General features: G+C 39.7%; 1 protein-coding gene across 2 annotated transcripts in view; it reads left to right on the forward strand.

Moving 5' to 3' along the window:
• ttc39a (tetratricopeptide repeat domain 39A) overlaps nt 1-8,995 on the forward strand; it is an 81,658-nt gene extending 72,663 nt beyond the window's left edge. For both annotated transcript variants that reach the window (XM_057841725.1, XM_057841726.1), the window contains 2 exons: nt 2,126-2,242; nt 4,206-8,995. In XM_057841725.1, coding sequence (XP_057697708.1) covers nt 2,126-2,242; nt 4,206-4,320 — 232 coding nt within the window. In that variant the 3' untranslated portion in view covers nt 4,321-8,995. The remainder of the gene's footprint in view (nt 1-2,125; nt 2,243-4,205) is intronic.
• The last annotated feature ends 11,230 nt before the right edge of the window (nt 8,996-20,225 follow it).

The following is a 20,225-nucleotide window of genomic DNA, read 5'->3' on the forward strand; positions in this document are numbered from 1 at the left end:
AAAGTTCTAGTTTTAAGTTTAAGACTAAATTATAAGTACTGATAGGATTTGGAGTGTTCAAAATACGTATATGTATGATACCTGCTGTACTGGAGCACATTAGGCGCAAGTGCTACTTGGTGTTTTATCCATTAATGACTACCAAGCTAAAATCGACAGTTAGCTTTATTATGTTTTTATTATACACCGTCATCACTCTCCAGCGCTGTGTTTTTTACTGATTGAATAAAGCCTGTATGAAAGACACGTTAGCCATTCTTCAACAGTAGTCATAAATAATAGTAACCTTGCCTGTTGGCAAGGTACAGTAATGTTAATGTTATTTATTAATGCTACGTTAATGTAATTTTTCCTTGTCCCGAATATCGCTCCTCTGCACTCGGAGTAAATGGGGTGCCTTCGGTGGAGCGGGGGATGTGCAGGCCGGCCGCGTGGTGGTGCCTGGGGTGGTAATCAGTTGTGGGGTCCAGCGGGGGTGCGGAAGCGTTGGTGAGGGCCGGGCAGGGGTAGTGTTATGCAGGTGCTGTCTTAAGGCAGAGTTATGCTTCTGCGGCAGACCTGCGCCGTAAATTCAGACCCGATTTACGACCCTCCGCCATAGCCTGTCACTTCAAGAAAATCTTGACTTGTGCGGTGTCAGCGCATGGTAACGTGGCACAAGTGGACTACGATTGGTCCGCTCAGACTGTTGTTTCCGGTTCAGCGTGAAATCACCGCCATTTTCAAACATTGTTTTGCTACACGCAAAAATGGACCAAGCCGACGGGAGGATCATCGAAGAGCAAGTGCGACAACTTATACAACATCTTGTCAAGACATTGTAAAGATTACCAAATGGCAAGGTCAGCGATTGCATAGAAAAAATGGAAGAACCACCGAAACAATATGTGTGTGCCACCCGAAGCGGTGACCCGGTCGGCCAAAAACTGCCAGCATTTTATCACTTCATGTTGTATTTTTGGTTGGTGTGCTTCATCATTTATTGTGTACATATGTTTGCTGTAGTCTGTGACTTATTTACATTTTATTTACTTCTGGTATATGAAGAATAAAGCACAGGTTTGGTGTCAAAAGAGTTGTTGTGATGTTTAATTTTCAACAAGACAGTTCACACACTTGATACATCATCACTGATTTAGAGTGCCTCGTGGCTTTTATGATAACGTGTTTACCACCAAGGCTTCCAACGCAGTTTGAGAAGTTCCATAGTTGCCAGAAATCTGCTATGGCTTCCCACTGGCTGGTTGTAGGACACGGCAAGAAAATCGGGCTGTCCAAAATTCTTTACAGACCTCGTACAAAACGCTTGACACAGTGCTCGACGGCAGTTTGAAGCTAGCAGCCGCAGCTTGCTGGCTTCCACCCGAGGCTTGAAGTCATCAACAGTCAGACAGACCACCTCCGAAACCATCTTCTGCTTCGCCTGCGTCTCAACATTTGTATGATCAACATTTGTTGTTCATTGGTGATGAGCTGAAGATCCACATTCAAGCGTTCCATCTCCCTTGGCATTATTTTTTTTCTCTGTTGGCATTGTGTAACCGGAAGAAAACTAGACCCCCAAAACCCTACAAACACAACGCCACACCTGTCTAGTGGCTTGGCGGTGAATTACAGAGCAACGCGTTCCCTTGCCGCAGAACTATCGAATGCTCATTAACTCCGTGGTCGCTTTGCCGTCACCGCAACGCAGAAGCATAACACAGGCTTTACAGTGAATACATGAAACAGTGTTTGCCTTGGTCTCCAGCTTTAAATGCTCCTACACTTTTGACATTTTCTGCTTTTTCTTGGTCCCTTTCTCTTCGCTTTCATCGGCTTCTTCGTCGTTAACTCTATATTCATGCGTAGTTGAAATCAAATATATCCGCCGCCTCTCTCTTCTTACTGGACGCACGTGACATCAGCGCGTTATGCTGCATTAAAAGTAGTTCGGACAAAACGTCATGCGTAGAGCTGGCAAAATTAGATGATTCCTCGAAGCAGAGAAAAAATTCCTCGATCAATTTTTAAAATCGAGTTACTCGAGTTATTCGAGTAATCGTTTCAGCTCTAGTATTTACAGTATGAAGCAGTTCTCTCTGTATATTGATTATTAATAAATCCCCATTCATTTCTTCTACAGTGAGACCCAGATCAAATATGACCACTACCTAGTCCCCAATGCAATGTTGGAGCACAGCTTGTTATGTTTGGAGCAAGGTCGCAATGACGAAGCTGTAAAACTGCTAGAAGCAGCAAAGTAAGTACAGCGCAAGAAGGATCCACAATAAAGTGGAACACATCAGGCCAAGTGGATTTCACTCAGAAATTGGATTAAGTAGGGTTAAACTAACATCGTACTTGATCTTATAATGCTTTGATGGAGCATTTCGATATTTTGTCACACTCCTAGTATACATACGTATACAACCCCTAGCAAAAAGTATGGAATCCGTCTCGGACGAGCACTCACTCAGACATTTTATTATGTAGAACAAACTCAAATTAAAAGCTTGAAAAAAATAATTAATTCAAAAGTGCAACTCCTTGGCATTCAGAAACACTAAAAGAAATGAATAAAAAACATTGTGGTGGTCAATAAATGTTACTTTTATAGAGCAAGTGCATGGAAATAAATATAGAATCACTCCATTCTGAAGAAAAAAATATGAAATCACTCCATTTTGAGTAGAAAATGCAGACACACCCAGTCAATTTCTTTACCGTAATTGGGGCCCTGCCCAAGATTAGATCTGCTCGTTAATCAGCAGTTAAAAACAGTGCAGTTATCACACCTTGGAGGGCTGCTGGACCAAGTGGATTCACAAGAATCATGGCTCCAACAAGAGAGATGTCTCTCGAGACCAAGGAGAAGATTATCAAACGTCTTGAGGAAGGTAACGCTACACGTATGGTTGCCAACGATGTGGGCTGTTCACAGTCAGCTGTATCAAAAATCTGGACCAAGGACAAACAGCATGGCAAGGTTGTTAAAGTTAAGCGTACTGGTAGACCGAGGAAGACATCCAAACGTCATGACAAACAACTAAAGGCCATATGTCTTGAAAACAGAAGATGTACAAGACAAATGAAGAAGAAATGGGAGGAAACTGGAATCAAGGTATGTGACAGAACTGTGCAAAATCGCCGAAAGGAAATGGGATTTTCATAAAGGAAAGCTAAAAGGAAACCATCATTGACACTTCAACAGAAAAGAACAAGACTGAAATGGGCTAAGGAGAGGCAATCATGGATTGTGAATGACTGGATGAAAGTTATTATCAGTAATGAGTCAAGAATCTACATTGGACATGGTGATGATGGTTGAACTTTTGTTTGGTGCCGTTCCAGTGAGATTTAGTAAGATGACTGCCTGAGGAAAACATCAAAATTCCCTCAGTCCTTGATGATATGGGGCTGCATGTCAGGCAAAGGCACTGGGAGATGGCTGTGGTTGAATCTTCAATAAATGCAAAAGTTTACATTGAAAATTTTAGACCGCTTTCTTATCCCTTCAATTGAAAATATGTTTGGGGATAATGAAATCATTTTTTCAAGATGACAATGCATCATGCCACAGAGCTAAAACTGTTAAAGCATTCCTTGGAGAAAGACTCATCCAGTCAATGTCATGGCCTGCAAATAGTCCCGATCTCAACCCTATTGAAAACCTGTGGTGGAAATTGAAAAAAAAAAAGGTCCACAGCAAGGCTCCGACCTGCAAGGATGATCTGGCAACTGCAATAAAAAAAAGTTGGAACCAAATTGATGAAGAATACTGTTTATCACTGATCAAGTCCATGCCTCAGAGACTGCAAGCTCTAGCAACTAAAGATGTGTTTTGATTGTTATTTCTTTGTTTGTTTCTCATGATTCCATATATTTTTCCTCACAATGGAGTGATTCTATGTTTATTTCCCTGCACTTGCTCTATAAAAGTAACATTTACTACCCACCACAATGTTTTTTATTCATTTCTTTTAGTGTTTCTGAATGCCAAGGAATTGCACTTTTGAACTAATTCATTATTTTTTCAAGCTTTTTATCCGAGTTAGTTCTACTGTACATAATAAAATATCTGAGTGAGTGCTCTTCCGAGTCTGGTGATTCCATACTTTTTGCTTGGGGTTGTAGTATAAGTTGCGGGCCCTACCAAACTATGAAAAAAAGTGCAAATTATAGTCTGGAAAATACGGTACTAACTAAATATTGTTTCTGTGCAGGCAAAATTACAAAAACTACTCCATGGAATCTCGGACTCAGTTCCGTATTCAAGCCGCCCTGCACAAAGCGAAGGGCGTGAGACAAAACGGAGTCTGCGTGCCCTCAAGCCCTTAAAGAAGGACACACCACAGCTGAGATTCCACGTCTGCATTCTCCCAAAATGCACCACTCGGCTTTAGCCAGCCTTGTCACAGGGTTGGAATGGTGTCTTCTTCACAAGGTTATGGGGGAAGAGGAATGGGTGATATTTTTGTAGTTTTTCTTTGCATTTGTCTCCTTTACCGGTAACCACCGCTGATGGCGTGCCAATGTGGCACTTATGGCGATCATCAAGTATGTGGCACATGCACTGGCTGACCTTAACTTCCTCGATTGATTGGAAGTCCAGACATGTCCGGGCATGTGCCTTAAATAACAGCTGCTACTACTACTGAAAAAAAAACACAAAAAACAAAACAACATTGGTCTATGCAGGGTTGAGGTGGTGGTCTTAATGGAGACATGCTGTACATAAGAATTGGCCTTGTAAGAACCATTTCCCTGTGTGTATAATGAATCCAAAGTATGGAAGTGTGGGGTTGGTTGTCACAGTTTTGGGTATTTCATTAATATCGTTCCATCATCATGTCTCGGATTAGTTATTCATTTATTACATAGAAGCTTAACATTTTGAGTTGGAAATCCTTTTCATATTTTATTCAATTTTAATTTATTATCATTCAAAGACATCTTGACACTTAGTGACAACCATTCACATGTGGCGTTGGTTGTCAATTTTTATTTACTGTAATTTTCGGACACTAAATAATATCTGTTATAAGCTTTCATTAATGCTCAGTGACAGTGTCGTGTCATAATTATGACTGTCTTATTGCGCCACTGTCAAATAAAGTGTTACCAGATACCATAACAAGCAATTAATGAAACAACTGGAACAGTAACTGAAGAAATAATTAGCACAGAACATAAATTTTGATTGTCGTTTACTTCTGTAGCAGTGCAGTGCATGCTAGGAGGCATGTGGGACGACAACAGTGTTGACAGCAGGAGGTTGACTGTCTCCCCTAAGAGATCAGTAATGGCCAAATGAAGCTTCTTGAAGCAATGAAGCTTCACAGCCAATTGGTTCAAGGCTTCATGGTGGTTCATTTGCTCTTATGACAGTCTTATGGTGCCGCTGTCAAATAAAGTGTTACCGGTTAATATCTTTTGGTGTAAATATCCCATAATATAGTGAGGACGGCTGCGGCTTATAGTTCAGTCGGGCCTATCTGTGAACGAATGCCGTTTTCATGTCAAATTTGGTGGGTGGCGCCTTATAGTCCGAAAATTACAGTAAATAGGATTTTTTTTTAAAGATGCTGAAAATCTCCAGAATGAATATGAATTATTTTCCATTAAAAAAATTTTTATTAAATAAGGAACATTAACACAAAAACATTTATTTACACGCTACCTTTGAATTTGAACATGTTGACATATGTTGCTAGAACACAACACATCCATGTTTCTATTGTATAAAACCTGATCTCATGTCACTCAGAAATTCTTTCACTGATATTCAACTTAAAATTTAATTGAGTCCAGAAACAAACAGCAACATCTTGTGTGTTAGCAGAGTGATGACAGACTTCAGGTCTGCACACACTGCCTGCACGCTGTTTTCCGACTTGAATTATTCTTTATTTTCTACAGTTTTTAACTGTATTGATACAATGTACACAACTGAGAGCTGTTACAAAACAATTCCACTGTGCCCTGTACAGTGACAATAAAAATAATTTGAACTGCTGATGTGTAACAACCAACCCTATCTTTTTCGCTAAAAGCCTACCACTAAGCCTGTGCCGGTGTGGTATTCTGACGATATGATAACCTGAAGCCAAAATATCAGTTTCACAGTATCACAGTATTGCAATTACAGCTCTAAAATGTGTTACTTTGAAAGGTCTGGGTTAAAAAAAAAAAAAAATTCTAATGAACAGGATTTTTTTCCAAAACATTAGCAAATTGGAACATAAGTATAATGTTAAGTTAAAATAAAAAAATTAAAAAATAACAAAATATTCAAAATAAATTTAAAATAAATGCAGGCCTTTAGGTGAGCCTAAACCAACAGGCACAGCTTACCACCAGATCAAAAATAAATGAACTATTTTCCATAAAAAGCACGTGTGTATGACTCGTACCATGTTTACATTACACACACACACACACACACACACACACACACACACACACACACACACACACACACACACACACACACACACACACACACTCTCTTTCTCAACACCGACAGTTGCCAGAGAGAAAAAAACACCACGTTTTACCACCGCTAGACACACTAAACATGCTGGAGTTAACTCTCATAGCTGGTGGGAAACGTTCATGACAGTGTTTACTAACCTTTAATTTTGTAACTGCAAAATCATGTTGGAGGTATTACCTCCTCGGCAGCCTCCCTCCGCAAACGTGTTTACATGTCGGTTGGCCCCTCCTCCTCTAAGCCGCGGCCGTCTGTAACTTTTCTGTAGCCTAAGTATTCCCATGCCAGTGATTTTGTTTTCTTCGATGGGGCAAAAAAGTTCAGGAGTTTCACCTCCTCCCACCATGGTGTAGCACAGCTGACTCACTGACACTGAGCAATAATCGGTGGGGGAGGGTTGAGCGTTACAGCTGCAAGCGAGGGATTTCTCCATGCAATTTTGGGACATAAAAAATGGCAACCTTAGGGATGGTATGGCGGGAATTTTTTGCGGTTTTGAAACCTTGACGTTTTCATACCATGGTATACCTTCAAACCGGTAATCGGCACATGTCTACTACCACCTTGCTAGAGAATTCGATTCTTTTCTCCTCATGCCTTTATTGTTAACACTGAAGAGATGGATGGGCTTTAATAACTAGAAGCCCATTGTGTAAAAACCCATCAAGAATAGCAAAGACCTTAATTTTTTTTAATTAATCCTTAAAAAATTACAGTAATTGCCTCTTACCTCAAAGTGACATGATCCTCAGCATTCAAGACAATGTCACTATTTTCTTTCCACAATTCTAACAATTGGACTATTGATATTCTGCAACATAACCCCTCTGGTGGTCGAGTAATAGCAATTGTAACAACCAACTCGTATGACAACTAACCCTGTTCTTCCCTACTGTACTGTATGTGTCACATTCTAATTGAACGATATACATTTTTCTTAAAGCACCTAAAATTTATAACGCCGCCTACGACTACAAACAAAAATTTTGGGGGTCATTCATACAAGTCTTGACTTTAGTACAAATGCATGCATTTTAGGCAACCGTCACCTTACTAAATGTTTCAGGTTCATTTCTGTTGATTTCTCAATTACCGTATTGGCCCGAATATAAGACAGCCCTGATTATAAGCCAACCCCATCTTTTTCAAGACTCAAGTTTGAAAAAAGACTTTTTGAACACCAAATTAATTTTTATACAGAAAATAATTACAGTACATCCAAAACAAACGATTATAACAATATATTTGAGTGAAAAAGCATCTTATTTTGCCTCATTCAAATCTTAATATCTGAACATTTAAATATGTAAACTAAAGTGCAATCACATTCGTAAATGAATGGCATATGGTTTTTGAAATGTAAATAAACCAGTCTATTGTGATAAAACAACAAAATTGCAATAACTGCATTAACCATTAAAGTGAAGTCTAACTAACTGTAGTCTTGAAACAAATCTGAATAAGGAAAAACATTGCCATAAAATAATGCAAACTGGTTAAACTAAAAAGAGTAGCTGAGATTTGTCATGACAGAACATCGCTTCAATGATATCTGGCGCCGCCTAGCGTCATGAATGGGGAGAGTAGCTGAGCTCTGTCATGACAGAACATCGCTTCAATGATATCTGGCGCCATCTAGCGTCGTGAATGGGTATAATGTCTAGACCGCGAATATAAGACGACCCCCTCTTTTTCAGTGTTATTTCAATGCAGAAAACACTGTCTTATATTCGGGCCAATACGGTACTTCAGATTCCAGAGTGCAATTTCATCAACTATGGAAGGCACATTTTCATCTAAATTGTCGTGTTTTAAGATGGCAGATGAAAAAAAACCAGCTCTCCTGCTTTGTGGGACACCCTCCAGCAGCACTTGAGCTTGAACAAAAAGGCTATTCACTCAGAGCAGTGAGGGGACCGCGTGTTTGTCCGCCTTTTGCGTCATTAACGCGGAAACGACAAGCGCTACAGTGTGAACCTCAACCTGCTGCTGCCCTATATCAGCTATTATTGATTACAATAACATGTAGAGGGGCTAGAAACAATTTTTAGTAGCACTAATGTCAAATGCTAATCATTTATCTGAACAAATACATACGTTGTAGCGAAAGAGTAGAAATGTTAATATGACGGGATGGCATGAAGGGCCGGGCCCCAGCAACAGATGGTTGAAAACCTGGAAACTCAAGATGGTGTTTCACGTTAGAACTGCTCATTTATTCATGTTGAGAGGGAGATTCGGTGTTCATGATGGTGATGAGAAGTCAGTTTAAATGTTCATTAAATGTTTCTCATGTTTAGTTTTCCAATAACAACTTTTTTTTTTTTTTGATTGTCTAAAAAGCATCTGAAACTATGTTGAATTTTCCCTTTAGTTTTCACCTGGACATTTAAACATGAAACTTTGTGGCATTGTGATATTTGCATTCTGCAAATAAGAATGGGCAAGGCATAATGACATTCCTGTATATACTGAATGTTTTTATTGTAATTTAAAATGGAATTATGAGAAAATCTATTAAAAAAAACACAAATCTGGCGTGTTGTCTTTTATGCCAGGGGTTTTCAAACATTTTGGGACCAGCAGGCTCCTTCTAGGACAATGCAATGGAGGAAGTCGGCGTGATATCACGATGACGTCACCTCACTTAGCAACGTGTCGGCATTTTGTGAAGGGGGAACGCAAAGCTAAACATTCCATAGACAAACGTCTGAAATTCATACATTTCAGGTGTGTTTTTTCCTAAAAACGTCTTAAATGTGGCTTACTATTATCACGAGTCACTGCCGACAGATGCGAGGAGGCGATGCAATTTAAAATTAGTGTTTATTGGCGTACAAAGCTGCCGATACAAAGTCGCAGCTGATAGCTGGATAAACAAAGGAATGGCCTGCAGTGGAGTTCGGAAACATCAACAACTACCTCATAAAGTCACCCAGTAAGTTGACCTTTATCATTTACGTGGAATATGTATTGTGTGGAACTGCGAAAATTGGTAGTATATACAAAGTGATTATTTCTGCCGAAACCGGTAATTCGCCTCCAAGCGTTATTTAGCCGTGAGCATGTCACGGCAAAATAACCAATAATATACCGATTGACTAATCAGAGCAGTCCACGGCAAAAGAAAAAACGCTTTGCGAGTTGCGAGTTAGGGTAATAATAACCACTGCCTATTCTATTGTATCCTAGCAGCTAACTGGGGCAAAAATTAAAGTTTACACATAGTAATAAAATGTCGGCTGCAAACGTAAATGTGCTTGGATTTAGGTTCCCACAGGCGAAAATAGTCCACGGAACGGTCTTCCTTTACTGTTCCTCGATTAATTGCTCTCAGCCATTTGTTTCTCCTTTTCTTCTCACGTGGAAGAATGAAGAACTTCAAATGCGGCTCCAAACTCTTCCTTGTGTGACAACCCGCAACACAGCAACTTTTAGTCATTCCGACGGAAAAAAAGACAGCAAATTAAATGAAAGTTAAACGCGTTAGTATTACAATGCACGACAGAGCAACTGCTTGTGACTCGTCTTTTGCCCCATTTTCAATATGGCGACGCTTTGTTGTGGCTGGTGACGTCATTAAATGCCCGTATGTCCGACTTCCTCTATACAAGTATTATTATTATTAATCTTGTTGAAACAATGAAAAGACCAGTTGAGATAGAACAGCTCTTTTATGATAGTAGCCAAGGCCAAGACGATATCACATAAATTATCTAAGAGACAAACATTAATCATTGTCACCCCAGGTATATGTATAGTATGGATGCACCAAAATGAAAATTATTATCTGAAACAAACCAGTTATTTATAATATTTACTATATTAAAAAAAAAACACAATTCAGCCAATTATTAGATGACTATTTTAAAAACATGAATTCTTAATGCTTAGATTTACTAAACCTTTTATTTGATACATTCTGTATTCGTACTGAAATTTCAGCAATGCACAACATAGAATTGTCAGGAAAACGCTGGCAGGCAGGTTGTGTGGACTCAAATGCAGGGGAAAAAAGCAGCCAGGCAGGTGCCGGTGATCTCAAAAAACGTTTTAATAATAACTAACAAAAACACAAAGTACAACCAAAAGTACTGGGGATCAAAAAGACAAGGTTCAAACAAAACTTACTTTATCAGAGGGACTACTACACGAGGGCTTGGACAGGACTTTGACAATGACATTGACAATGACGCAACAAGGAGTGAAAAGAAACAGAGCTTATATACACACACGCAGACAAGGGGTAACGAGACAACGAGGAACAGCTGGGTTACACAGGAGGTTGCAGGTTGGATGATGCACTAGGAGGAGGTAAAACAGGTGAAATCAATGGGTAATTACTAAGGGTTTACACCCTTAAGGCCCAAGTACACTGCATGCGTGATCGTTGCGGTTCCGGTCGGACTCCGGTAAAAAATAGCGCCGGAGCCAATCCGTTCCCATTATATCCTATTGTTCAACGTATACCGGCCGCGTCAGTGCTCCGGCTTGACTGCGAACCACCTCCGGCGTGCCGCATGCCCGCCGGATGGTATAGGCTATTTTCTATTTTTGCCGGACACGCATCCGGCAAAATGGGCGGAGCTGGGCCTGGACGTAACAACCCAGGTGCCTAATCACGGTTTAAACACGAGCGAAGATGGATGATGAGCGCTTCATCATGGAGGTGGAAACCCACAAAATCATTTATGATGCAGCAGATCCTTTCTATAAGGACAATTTTAAAAAGGAAGCTGCAAGGTGTCCTATTATGTGTGTTTTTCTGTCCTGATCTCATCATGATGCAGTCATGTCTGTCTCTTAATTCCAGATTAACTAAAATATCAATATGCAAAGAAAATATGTGCTCTCTCTCTGCTTCTCTGATGAGTATAGACTCCGTGTGTTTTTCGTTGTTTTAAATGGCACATTATCGCGCGCGATCACGCGAGAGCTCACCGGGGGGACGAGGTTGGCGGACCGCAGCCGTGCAGCAGCCGGTATGATTTGCCTGTTTTTGACGGACTGCGTGGCACGCAGGCAACACTGAACCGGACCGGAACCGCAACGATCACGCATGCAGTGTACTTGGGCCTTTACGTGGAATGTATTCGTACATGTATTCGTATTGAACCGTTTCGGTACTTGGTGGTCGGTTAGGAACGGAGGCGTACCGAACGAGTTTCTGACGTAATGTAACCCTTACTTTTCGAGGCTCCGAGTCGATCGGGTTACAGTTTCTTTGTGTAGATTATATTTACTCAGTCTTCTCTACTATAATGAGGACCAACACTGTAGGACAGTAAGAAATGTCAACGGCGCAACAACATGGCCGCAGCGAGAACGCAGTGAAACGCGGGCGTTAAAGTCAATCAGCCAATGCACGTCAGTCGCAGTGCGGCCGCGTGTTAGACGCGTCCCAAAAGCGGCTCAACACGATGCACGCAAAAAGAACTGCAGAGGTTATTATTTGACGCGAGACGCGGCCCTCCTGCGTCTATACTACTAGCTAGCAGACCGGAAGTCACACGTGTAAAAATACGGTGGATCCGGTCGATTTTCAAACTAATATGCAATCGTAACTTACTTTTTGAGTCCATCAGATCTCTTGAGTGGTAGATCGGGGCACAGTTGACTTGTCTCTGTTGATTTACATTTGTCTTCTCTGCTATAATAATTACCAACACGGCCCCGCGTTCAATACAAAGCCCTCCTACCACAACAAAACAAGTAGGAACTAATATTCACATAGGAACTGAAGTTTTACAACATAAAATATACAATATAAATGAATACTACATCACATTTGTAAAATACAAACACATAATAAAATAAATAATAGCCCATTTAAATAAAATAAATTGAAATGAGCTAAAACACCTGTAATTAAATAATAATAGACAGATCCTGCTTACACAATTAAATTGATTAATTTCTGTGTGGCGCTTTAACTTGAGAAAATCCACCAATAAAGCTTTTGAAAACTGTTCATAAGAAAAAAAATTCGTTGAGGCATTTCATTTGTAAAATACTTGTCAGTCTTTGTCATTGGGATTGCTTTTCTCTGTAGCACAGTACTTCTTTTTTCTTCTTTCTTTCTGAAAGGAAGCCAACCAATACGCGGGGTCTGAAAGTCAAATCGTTGTTTGATTATTATCTTTAAATACCCACTACTTTTTGAGCAGAATTCTAGCTTTGTATAGGCTACTGTTCCTATTGTTGAAAGCACAAAAGTGTGTAATAAACAACTAGCACATTTATATTTAGGGCCCGAGCACTAAGCGTGCGAAGGCCCTATTGTTTTGCAAAGGATTTTTTTTTTTTTTTTTTTTTGCAGGGCAAATGAAAACGGCCAATTTGGAGGCCTGAACATGCACGAAAAGTCACCAAAATTTGCACCTACGTGCGGAAAATTTTAAATTTCGATAATTTTGCAACGTTGAAAAAAAATGTAACAAAATGGCTCAGTGGCGCCCCCTTAAAATTTTAAAATTGGCCTATAACATTAGGGTCCGTCAGCGTAGAGCAATGAAATTTGGGGAGTCTATACCTTGTCCAAAACCACTCCAAAAAAGCATTTACACCCATATTCCAAACCCAACAGGAAATCGGTTATTTTGGATCGAATATGAAATTTTTATCGATTTACAGGGTGCACATTTGAGACCTTATCGCCGAGGGAGTTAGTTGGATCATCTTCAAAATTGGTGAGACTGTTCATGAGACATATGAGATCTTAAGTTTTGAAAATGGTGCGTTTTCATTCACGGGTCTGACCTGGGCGTGGTGCCAAAGTCGGCCATTTTTTCGGCAAAATGACAAATTCAGTAAATGACTAATAGTTCCTTGACACAACGTTCAATCTTTTTCGTATCTGCCATGTATGTGCGGTACCCCACCCTTAACACGAGTGCATTGAAACATTACTCATTAGGCCTAGCGCCCCCTAGTGAGAACAGGAAATGCCTTTTTTTACGAGACAGGCTCCTCCTCCAAGGGAAAAAAAATCTGATGACCTCAAACCTGTTTTAGGGGAGCCTCAAGACATGTGTTCAGGTGCCTGATGAAAAATATTGAGTTTTCGTTGAAGCGGAGAGGTCCAAACTGGAAGTGAAAATGACCGTCAACAATTTGTCTCGCCAAAAACTTTGAACAGTCATAACCCGGCAGATATACAACATATCTGCGCCAAACTTCCCGTGTTTGTTGAGGGTCATACCCTGAAGGTTCTTGTAGGGGTCATTTGCATCAACTCTACAGTGCCAACTAGTGGTGACAGAAAGGAGTTTTAAAAAAGGCCTTTCCTATTGGGTTTTTTCAACATAGAGCGAGGAAATTTGGGGAGTAGATACCTTATACAAAACTGCTCCAAAAAGTCTCTTGCACCCATATTCCAAATCCAAAGGGAAATCGGGTATTTTGGATTGAATGTGAAATTTTTATTGGTTCACAGTAGGAGTTTACATTTGGAGGCTTGAACATGCACGAAAACTCACCAAAATTTGCACATACATGCAGCTTTGGATAACGTTCGATAATCTTGCAATGTTACAAAAAAATGTAACAAAATGCCTCTGTGGCGCCCCCTTGAATTTTTATAAAAGGCCTCTCCATTTAGTTTTTTTTTAACATAGAGTGATGAAATTCGGAGAGTCGAAACCTTGTTCAAAACTGCTACAAAAAGTCTCTTGCACACACATTCCAAATCCTACAGGAAATCGGGTATTTTGGATTGAATGTGAAATTTTTATCGATTTACAGTGTGCACTTTCGAGACCTTGGCACCGATGGACTTAGTTTGATCATCCTCAAAATTGGCGAGACTGTTCATGAGACATATGAAATCTTAATTCGTCAAAATGGTGTGTTTTCATTCACGGGCCTGACCTAGGCGGGGTGCCAAAGTCTTCCATTTTTTCGGCTAAACGCCAAATTCAGATAATGACTGATAACTCCCTCATAAAACGTTCAATCTCTTTTAAATCTGGCATGTGTGTGAGGTATCCCAGCCTGAACAGGACTGGATTAAAATATTACCAATTGTGCCTGGCGCCTCCTAGTGGGAACAGGAAATGCACTTTTTTACGGGACACAGTCCTCCTCTAAGGGAAAAAAAAATCAATCAACCTCAAACCCGCATAAGGGAAGCCTTAAGACGTGTTGAGATGGCTGATGAAAATTATTGAGGTTTGGGTAAAGCAGAAGGGTCCAAAAGGAAAGTGATTATGGCTGTCATCATTTTCTCTCTCCACATATTTTGAACAGACATAACTAGGGAGATGTAGAGGGGGGCTGTCTGCCCCCACCCCGACCTGCATGCCGTCCGAGTTTGCGTGGCGTCCGAGTTGCGCCAAACTGCGAGGGCCCGTTCAGTCCTGCTTGCAGGCCTAGTTTGCATTTGTTTTCTTACTGTACCGAAAATGAACCGAACCTTGACCTCAAAGCCGAGGTACGTACCGAAGATTTTTTGTGTACCGTTACACCCTTAGTAATTACAGGAACACACTTGGAGGGAACCAACTCAAAACCTAACAAGAATAAGATTAAATAAAAAATGAAATGTTTGACTTGACACACTGTACATTATTAATGTACATCAGTGGTCCCGATCCTTTTTTGTACCACGGGCCGGTGTGATATGGGCCTTTTTTTTACGGACCTGCCTCGTTTGCAAGCTTTTAGTCACATACTATGCAGATGGGACTTGGTTGTAGGCTCCTCTTCTGGCTCAGCGGGTGGCCTTTTCCCCTGTAAAAAAGCTGTCCAAAGACGTCACCGCCCGCCACACACAGCCATCAGCAGCTAACTTTACTGTTTACATTGACTGATGCTGGGCTGGTATAGGTGTCCGAACACCCCAGTAATGGCTGGCAACCACTAGAGGGCGACGTACACAAATCTCTACTCAGAGTAGTCATTAGAGTAGACAGGCATATTGATGTATCAAAAGGGACAGGCCAGATTACGGTCGTTAACAAATTATTTTTTATTTCTCTGCGGCCCGGTAGCTAATGCACCACGGACTGGTACTGGGTCCCGGTGTTTGGGGATCACTGATGTATTTGACCTGTGAAAAAGCCACTTCTCGCTTTGTTGTTGTTGTTAATGAAAAGTAGCTTCTCTGCTTTATCACACTGACTTCTGTTCCTCCGCTCATCGAGAACATGGGCTACAGCACTGCACAGTCTCTCACCGGTAAGGTCGCTGTACAATGATCCCTCGCTACCTCGCGCTTCAAACTTTGCGCCCTTAGTCCATCGCGTTTTTTTTGTTTTTTTTCAATTAAAGAATAAATAAATGCCGACGGATGAGCTGTCCCGACCGATCAAGTAGTCTCAGTCTCCTTCCTGCTTCTTTTCTTGGTCAGGCAGTGCACTGGAGTTGCTTATTAAAGTTAACGGTAATTGACAGATGTCAAGGTTTGATCTTGCAAGAGATGCCTGGAAGCAGAAACTTCAAAGCGCCACGTGCGTCAATCATCGTTTAACTTGTTACAAACACAGTTGCTGTGGCAGTTCATTGTGTGTAAGTGAGCAGCTTGAGCGGGTTTGAGTGGACTCAGTCAATGAAGCCTTTAATAAAGACAAGCATTTTTCTATTGTTGTTTATAAATAATTCGGTGGGACAGTAACATGTTTAAAACATCATAATTATTACATTTGAAGTGCTTAAAAACCATTGACTTATATATACTGTATATTTATGTTAGTTTTTAGTTTTTTTTTTTACTTAAACATGTCTTATATGAACCTGAAAAAGCAGTTTCTGCTCTTTCAACCTTTCTTTAAAATAAACTGCTGTGTTTTAAGCCAAAAGAACTGTTGTGTTTGATAGAAGAATATGTCTATATGCTGCCATAGCAGTTTCATGGCGCATTATGCCCTCGAACTATTTTTAATTGGTCAGTTTTACCCTGGAGACCCACGTTTACAGACACCGCGCAACCACTTTTGTTTCAACCCAGCCATAAAATGAAAGGTAAGTAATTCTATTTATTATTCAAAATGTCTATCATTTTCAGCTTGGAATCATTAATCGATGTCTAATATTTAGTTTAAAAAAAAAAAAGAATATTTAAAATTATTCACTTGCTGTTTCAAACTTTTAAACAAATTACGTCTCAATGAAAAATACAAGTGTTTGTAAATAGGTCACAGATATCTACCTCATAACTTAATTGTAATTTTTTGTTTCTGTCGCATTTTCCCAGAGATTTTTGATGATAAATAATCGATCCTAACAAAGAAAAATTGGGGGAAAAAAAAAAGCGTTTAAAAGGATAGATATTTGAAAAGAAAATCTCGACCACGCCTTGATGTCTGCTATTTCTGCATCGCAACCCTTGTTATATTACCGTGTTTCACCCATAAAATCCCCAAAAAGTCCAACTGTGGCCATTCATAGCTGTGTCTTGACACTCAGTGAGACATGCTAAACGGAGTTTTTGGATCCAACAAAGTAAGTACGCGATAATATCTTTTAAAATCATGGCGTCTTTAATTATGCTCTCTTGTGCTCTCACCTCGAGTTAGGGTTTAGGGCAGGGGTCCTCAAACTACGGCCCGTGGGCCGGATACGGCACGTCTCCACATTTGGTCCGGCCCCCTGAACAATACCAGAGAGCATTTTGATTTTTGATTTTTTTGCCAATAGTGTTATTTATTTCCTGTTTTTTTTCTGTGAAAAACCCAGAGAAGGTTATTTGGTTATTATGTATTTGATTAATAGTGTTATTATTATTATATTATATTATTTTTATTTTAGTTACTTTTGGTCTGTGAATAATCCAGAAAGGGTTATTTGATTGTGGCTTTCTGAAAAACAATAAATTTTTACATTTAGCCACTCCTGCAATCGTCACACTTTTTCTGTTACAAACTGACCCCGGCCCCTTATCAGAGATGGGAAAAGTTATATGGCCCTCACAGGAAAAAGTTTGGGCACCCCTGGTTTAGGGGTTTAAATTTTTTTTTTTCATGCCCTCTGTTCAAATGTGTTCTTCCCCCCAGAAAATTGAGATTTTAAGCTTTCCAATGATGTATCACACATGCTTATAGGACAATTTTGAGATTTGGCCAAATTGGGGATCTCAGAGTGGAACTTCAAGTCACCTGAGTGTCTTTTGCCTTATATATCACTTTCCAATGTTAAATCTAAATAAATCATTGAACACACACATTTTTTGTGTGTGTGTTCAATGTATGTGTGTGTAATTTTGTGAAAAAACATGTCTTATACAGTGCCCTCCATAATTATTGGCACCCCTGAAAAAGATGTGTTTTTTAGCTTCTAATATACATGTCTAATACAGTGCCCTCCATAATTATTGGCACCCCTGATAAGATGTGTTTTTTAGCTTCTAATATATATATATATATATTTTTTAATTGAAATAATATAGGACCTTAATGGAAAAAAAGAGAAAAATCCAACCTTCAATACAAGTGCATTCATTCAGAAGGGAAAAAATCCCACATAAAGAAAAAATTATTTGACATCAAATAATGTGTGTCACAATTATTAGCACCCCTGGTGTTAATACTTTGTACAACCCCCTTTTGCCAACAAAACAGGTCTGGGGACTGAGATGGCCATGGGAGGAGCTTGATTTTGTGTCTGGTGAACCATTTCTGTGTAGATTTGGCCATATGTTTAGGGTCATTGTCTTGCTGAAAGACCCAGTGACGACCCATCTTCAGCTTTCGGGCAGAGGGCAACAGATTTTGATTTAAAATGTTCTGGTATTTCAAAGCATTCATGATGCCACTCACCCTAACAAGGTTCCTAGGGCCTTTGGAAGCGAAACAGCCCCGCAGCATCACTGACCCACCTCCATACTTCACAGTGGGTATGAGGTGCTTTTCAGAATGCATATCTTTCATGGCACGCCAGACCCACTTAGAGTGTTTGTTGCCAAAAAGCTCAATCTTGGTCTCACACAAAAATACACACGGTCCCAAGCTTCAACTGGGACCGTGTGCTTTTGTCAGATGAGGTCCCTATTGGGGACAAATGGTGGCGTGTCCTCCCTTAGCAGCAGTAGCTAACGTCATGAATATTAATGAGTGGAAGTGACGTGTTGCTTGCAGTATGCCATTTGTGATGTTTCCCCCACCTCCACAACACTGACGTCTTTTTACTTTACTTACAGTGGCTGCTGCTGCCTGAAAAAAAATCGATTATCCCTCCTCTTCGAAGGGAGCGGAGGAGGCGGCATGTCGACATGAGTCTGTCGGAGCTGTGTGAGTGTGCGTGTGTGTCTGTGTTGCGGGGGGGGGGGGGGTCAGAGGCGGAGTTTGACTTTTGGGGTAGGGGGGGCACAACATGTTGATGACCCCGAAACGCAGTGTCAGCAATAAAATTAACTTCCAAGAATATTTATAGTAATAAGTTGACAATGAGCGTTTTTTGTTTCCCATCATTTTTTAGGGGAATTCTGAACCAGGCTGCTTAGGCAATACTTTTTACCAAGTTTTTCATCAATTGAATATGGTACCCCCGCCGGTGTCATGCCAATGTAGTTACCCCAGTCAAAAATTTTATCCCCTGGGCGGAGCCATATGGAGGTAGATTTGTGCCTTTATTTGTGCCTTTATTATTCAATGAAAAAAGTTTGCTTTAATCAAAATATATATTTTCAACCCAAAAAAAGTCGCTTCAATCAAAAAAAAAAAAAAAGTGAATGCAAATATAAATTTTGAAACTTAAAAAAATGCATGTGAAAGCTATTTTTATTTATTTATTTATTTTTTTGATTGAAGCAACTTTTTTGATTGAAGTAATGATGATTTTTTGTTTGGGCCACATTTTGGCTAGTACATTTTTGTCTATATTATTCAATCAAAAAATAAGTTGCTTCAAAAAATATATTTCCAAAAAGAAAAAATCACTTCAGTTAAACAAAGAAAAAAATCAATCATACAAAAGGTTTTTGAAAGCGAAAAAATATTTAAGATTGAAAAATTTGCATTTGAACACTTAATTTTTCATTGAAAAAGTTTTCTTTGATTGAAGCAATCCTTTTTGAGTTTGCTATATTATGGGTAGGACATTTGTGTCTAAGTCATTCAATCCCCAAAAAGTTGCTTCAATCAAAAAAAATATATATATTTTCAGTCAAACAAAAAATAATTTGAAAACTAAAATTGCCCTCTCCTAATTTTTTGTGTGTGAAAATTATATGCAAAGCAAATGACCGTCTAAGTTGCTAGTCACATTATCTGTTTGAAAAATAATTTTCACCCATCATAAAATTATATATTTTTTTGTTCATTTCATTCATTTTTGTTGCAGTTTTATTGCTTTACAACTTTTATATATATATATAGGAAAGTCAATTACATGCAATGACACTTTTTGGCCACCAGGGGGGGCCTGGCCCCCCCTTAAAATCCGCTTATGGAGGTGGTGCATCAGCCAATCAAACATACGTTTGAGGGGGGAAAATGCACAAGTACATTTAACTCGCGAAAAGGGATATATGTACTAAGTGGGAACATAATGAAAATAATTCACTTAATAATGGTAGAATCTGTCTTCCCATACGTTGTAAGGATATATTAATCTAATGTACCTTTTACCATATAACTGAAGTCATTATATACAGTAATACAAATAAGATTGCTTGAAGGTTGGTGGGGAGAATTTGAATGAGCATCCTGAAAAGTTGATAGTGTTATGTCGATACAATCCCTATGCAAACATACGCCCTTGATTAAAATACAGAGTGTGCCCGCCTCAAACGGCGAATGTTAGGATTCCTAGCTTT

The sequence above is a fragment of the Corythoichthys intestinalis genome, chromosome 7 (assembly GCF_030265065.1).
Source record: "Corythoichthys intestinalis isolate RoL2023-P3 chromosome 7, ASM3026506v1, whole genome shotgun sequence".
Classification (NCBI taxonomy): Eukaryota; Metazoa; Chordata; class Actinopteri; order Syngnathiformes; family Syngnathidae; genus Corythoichthys; species Corythoichthys intestinalis.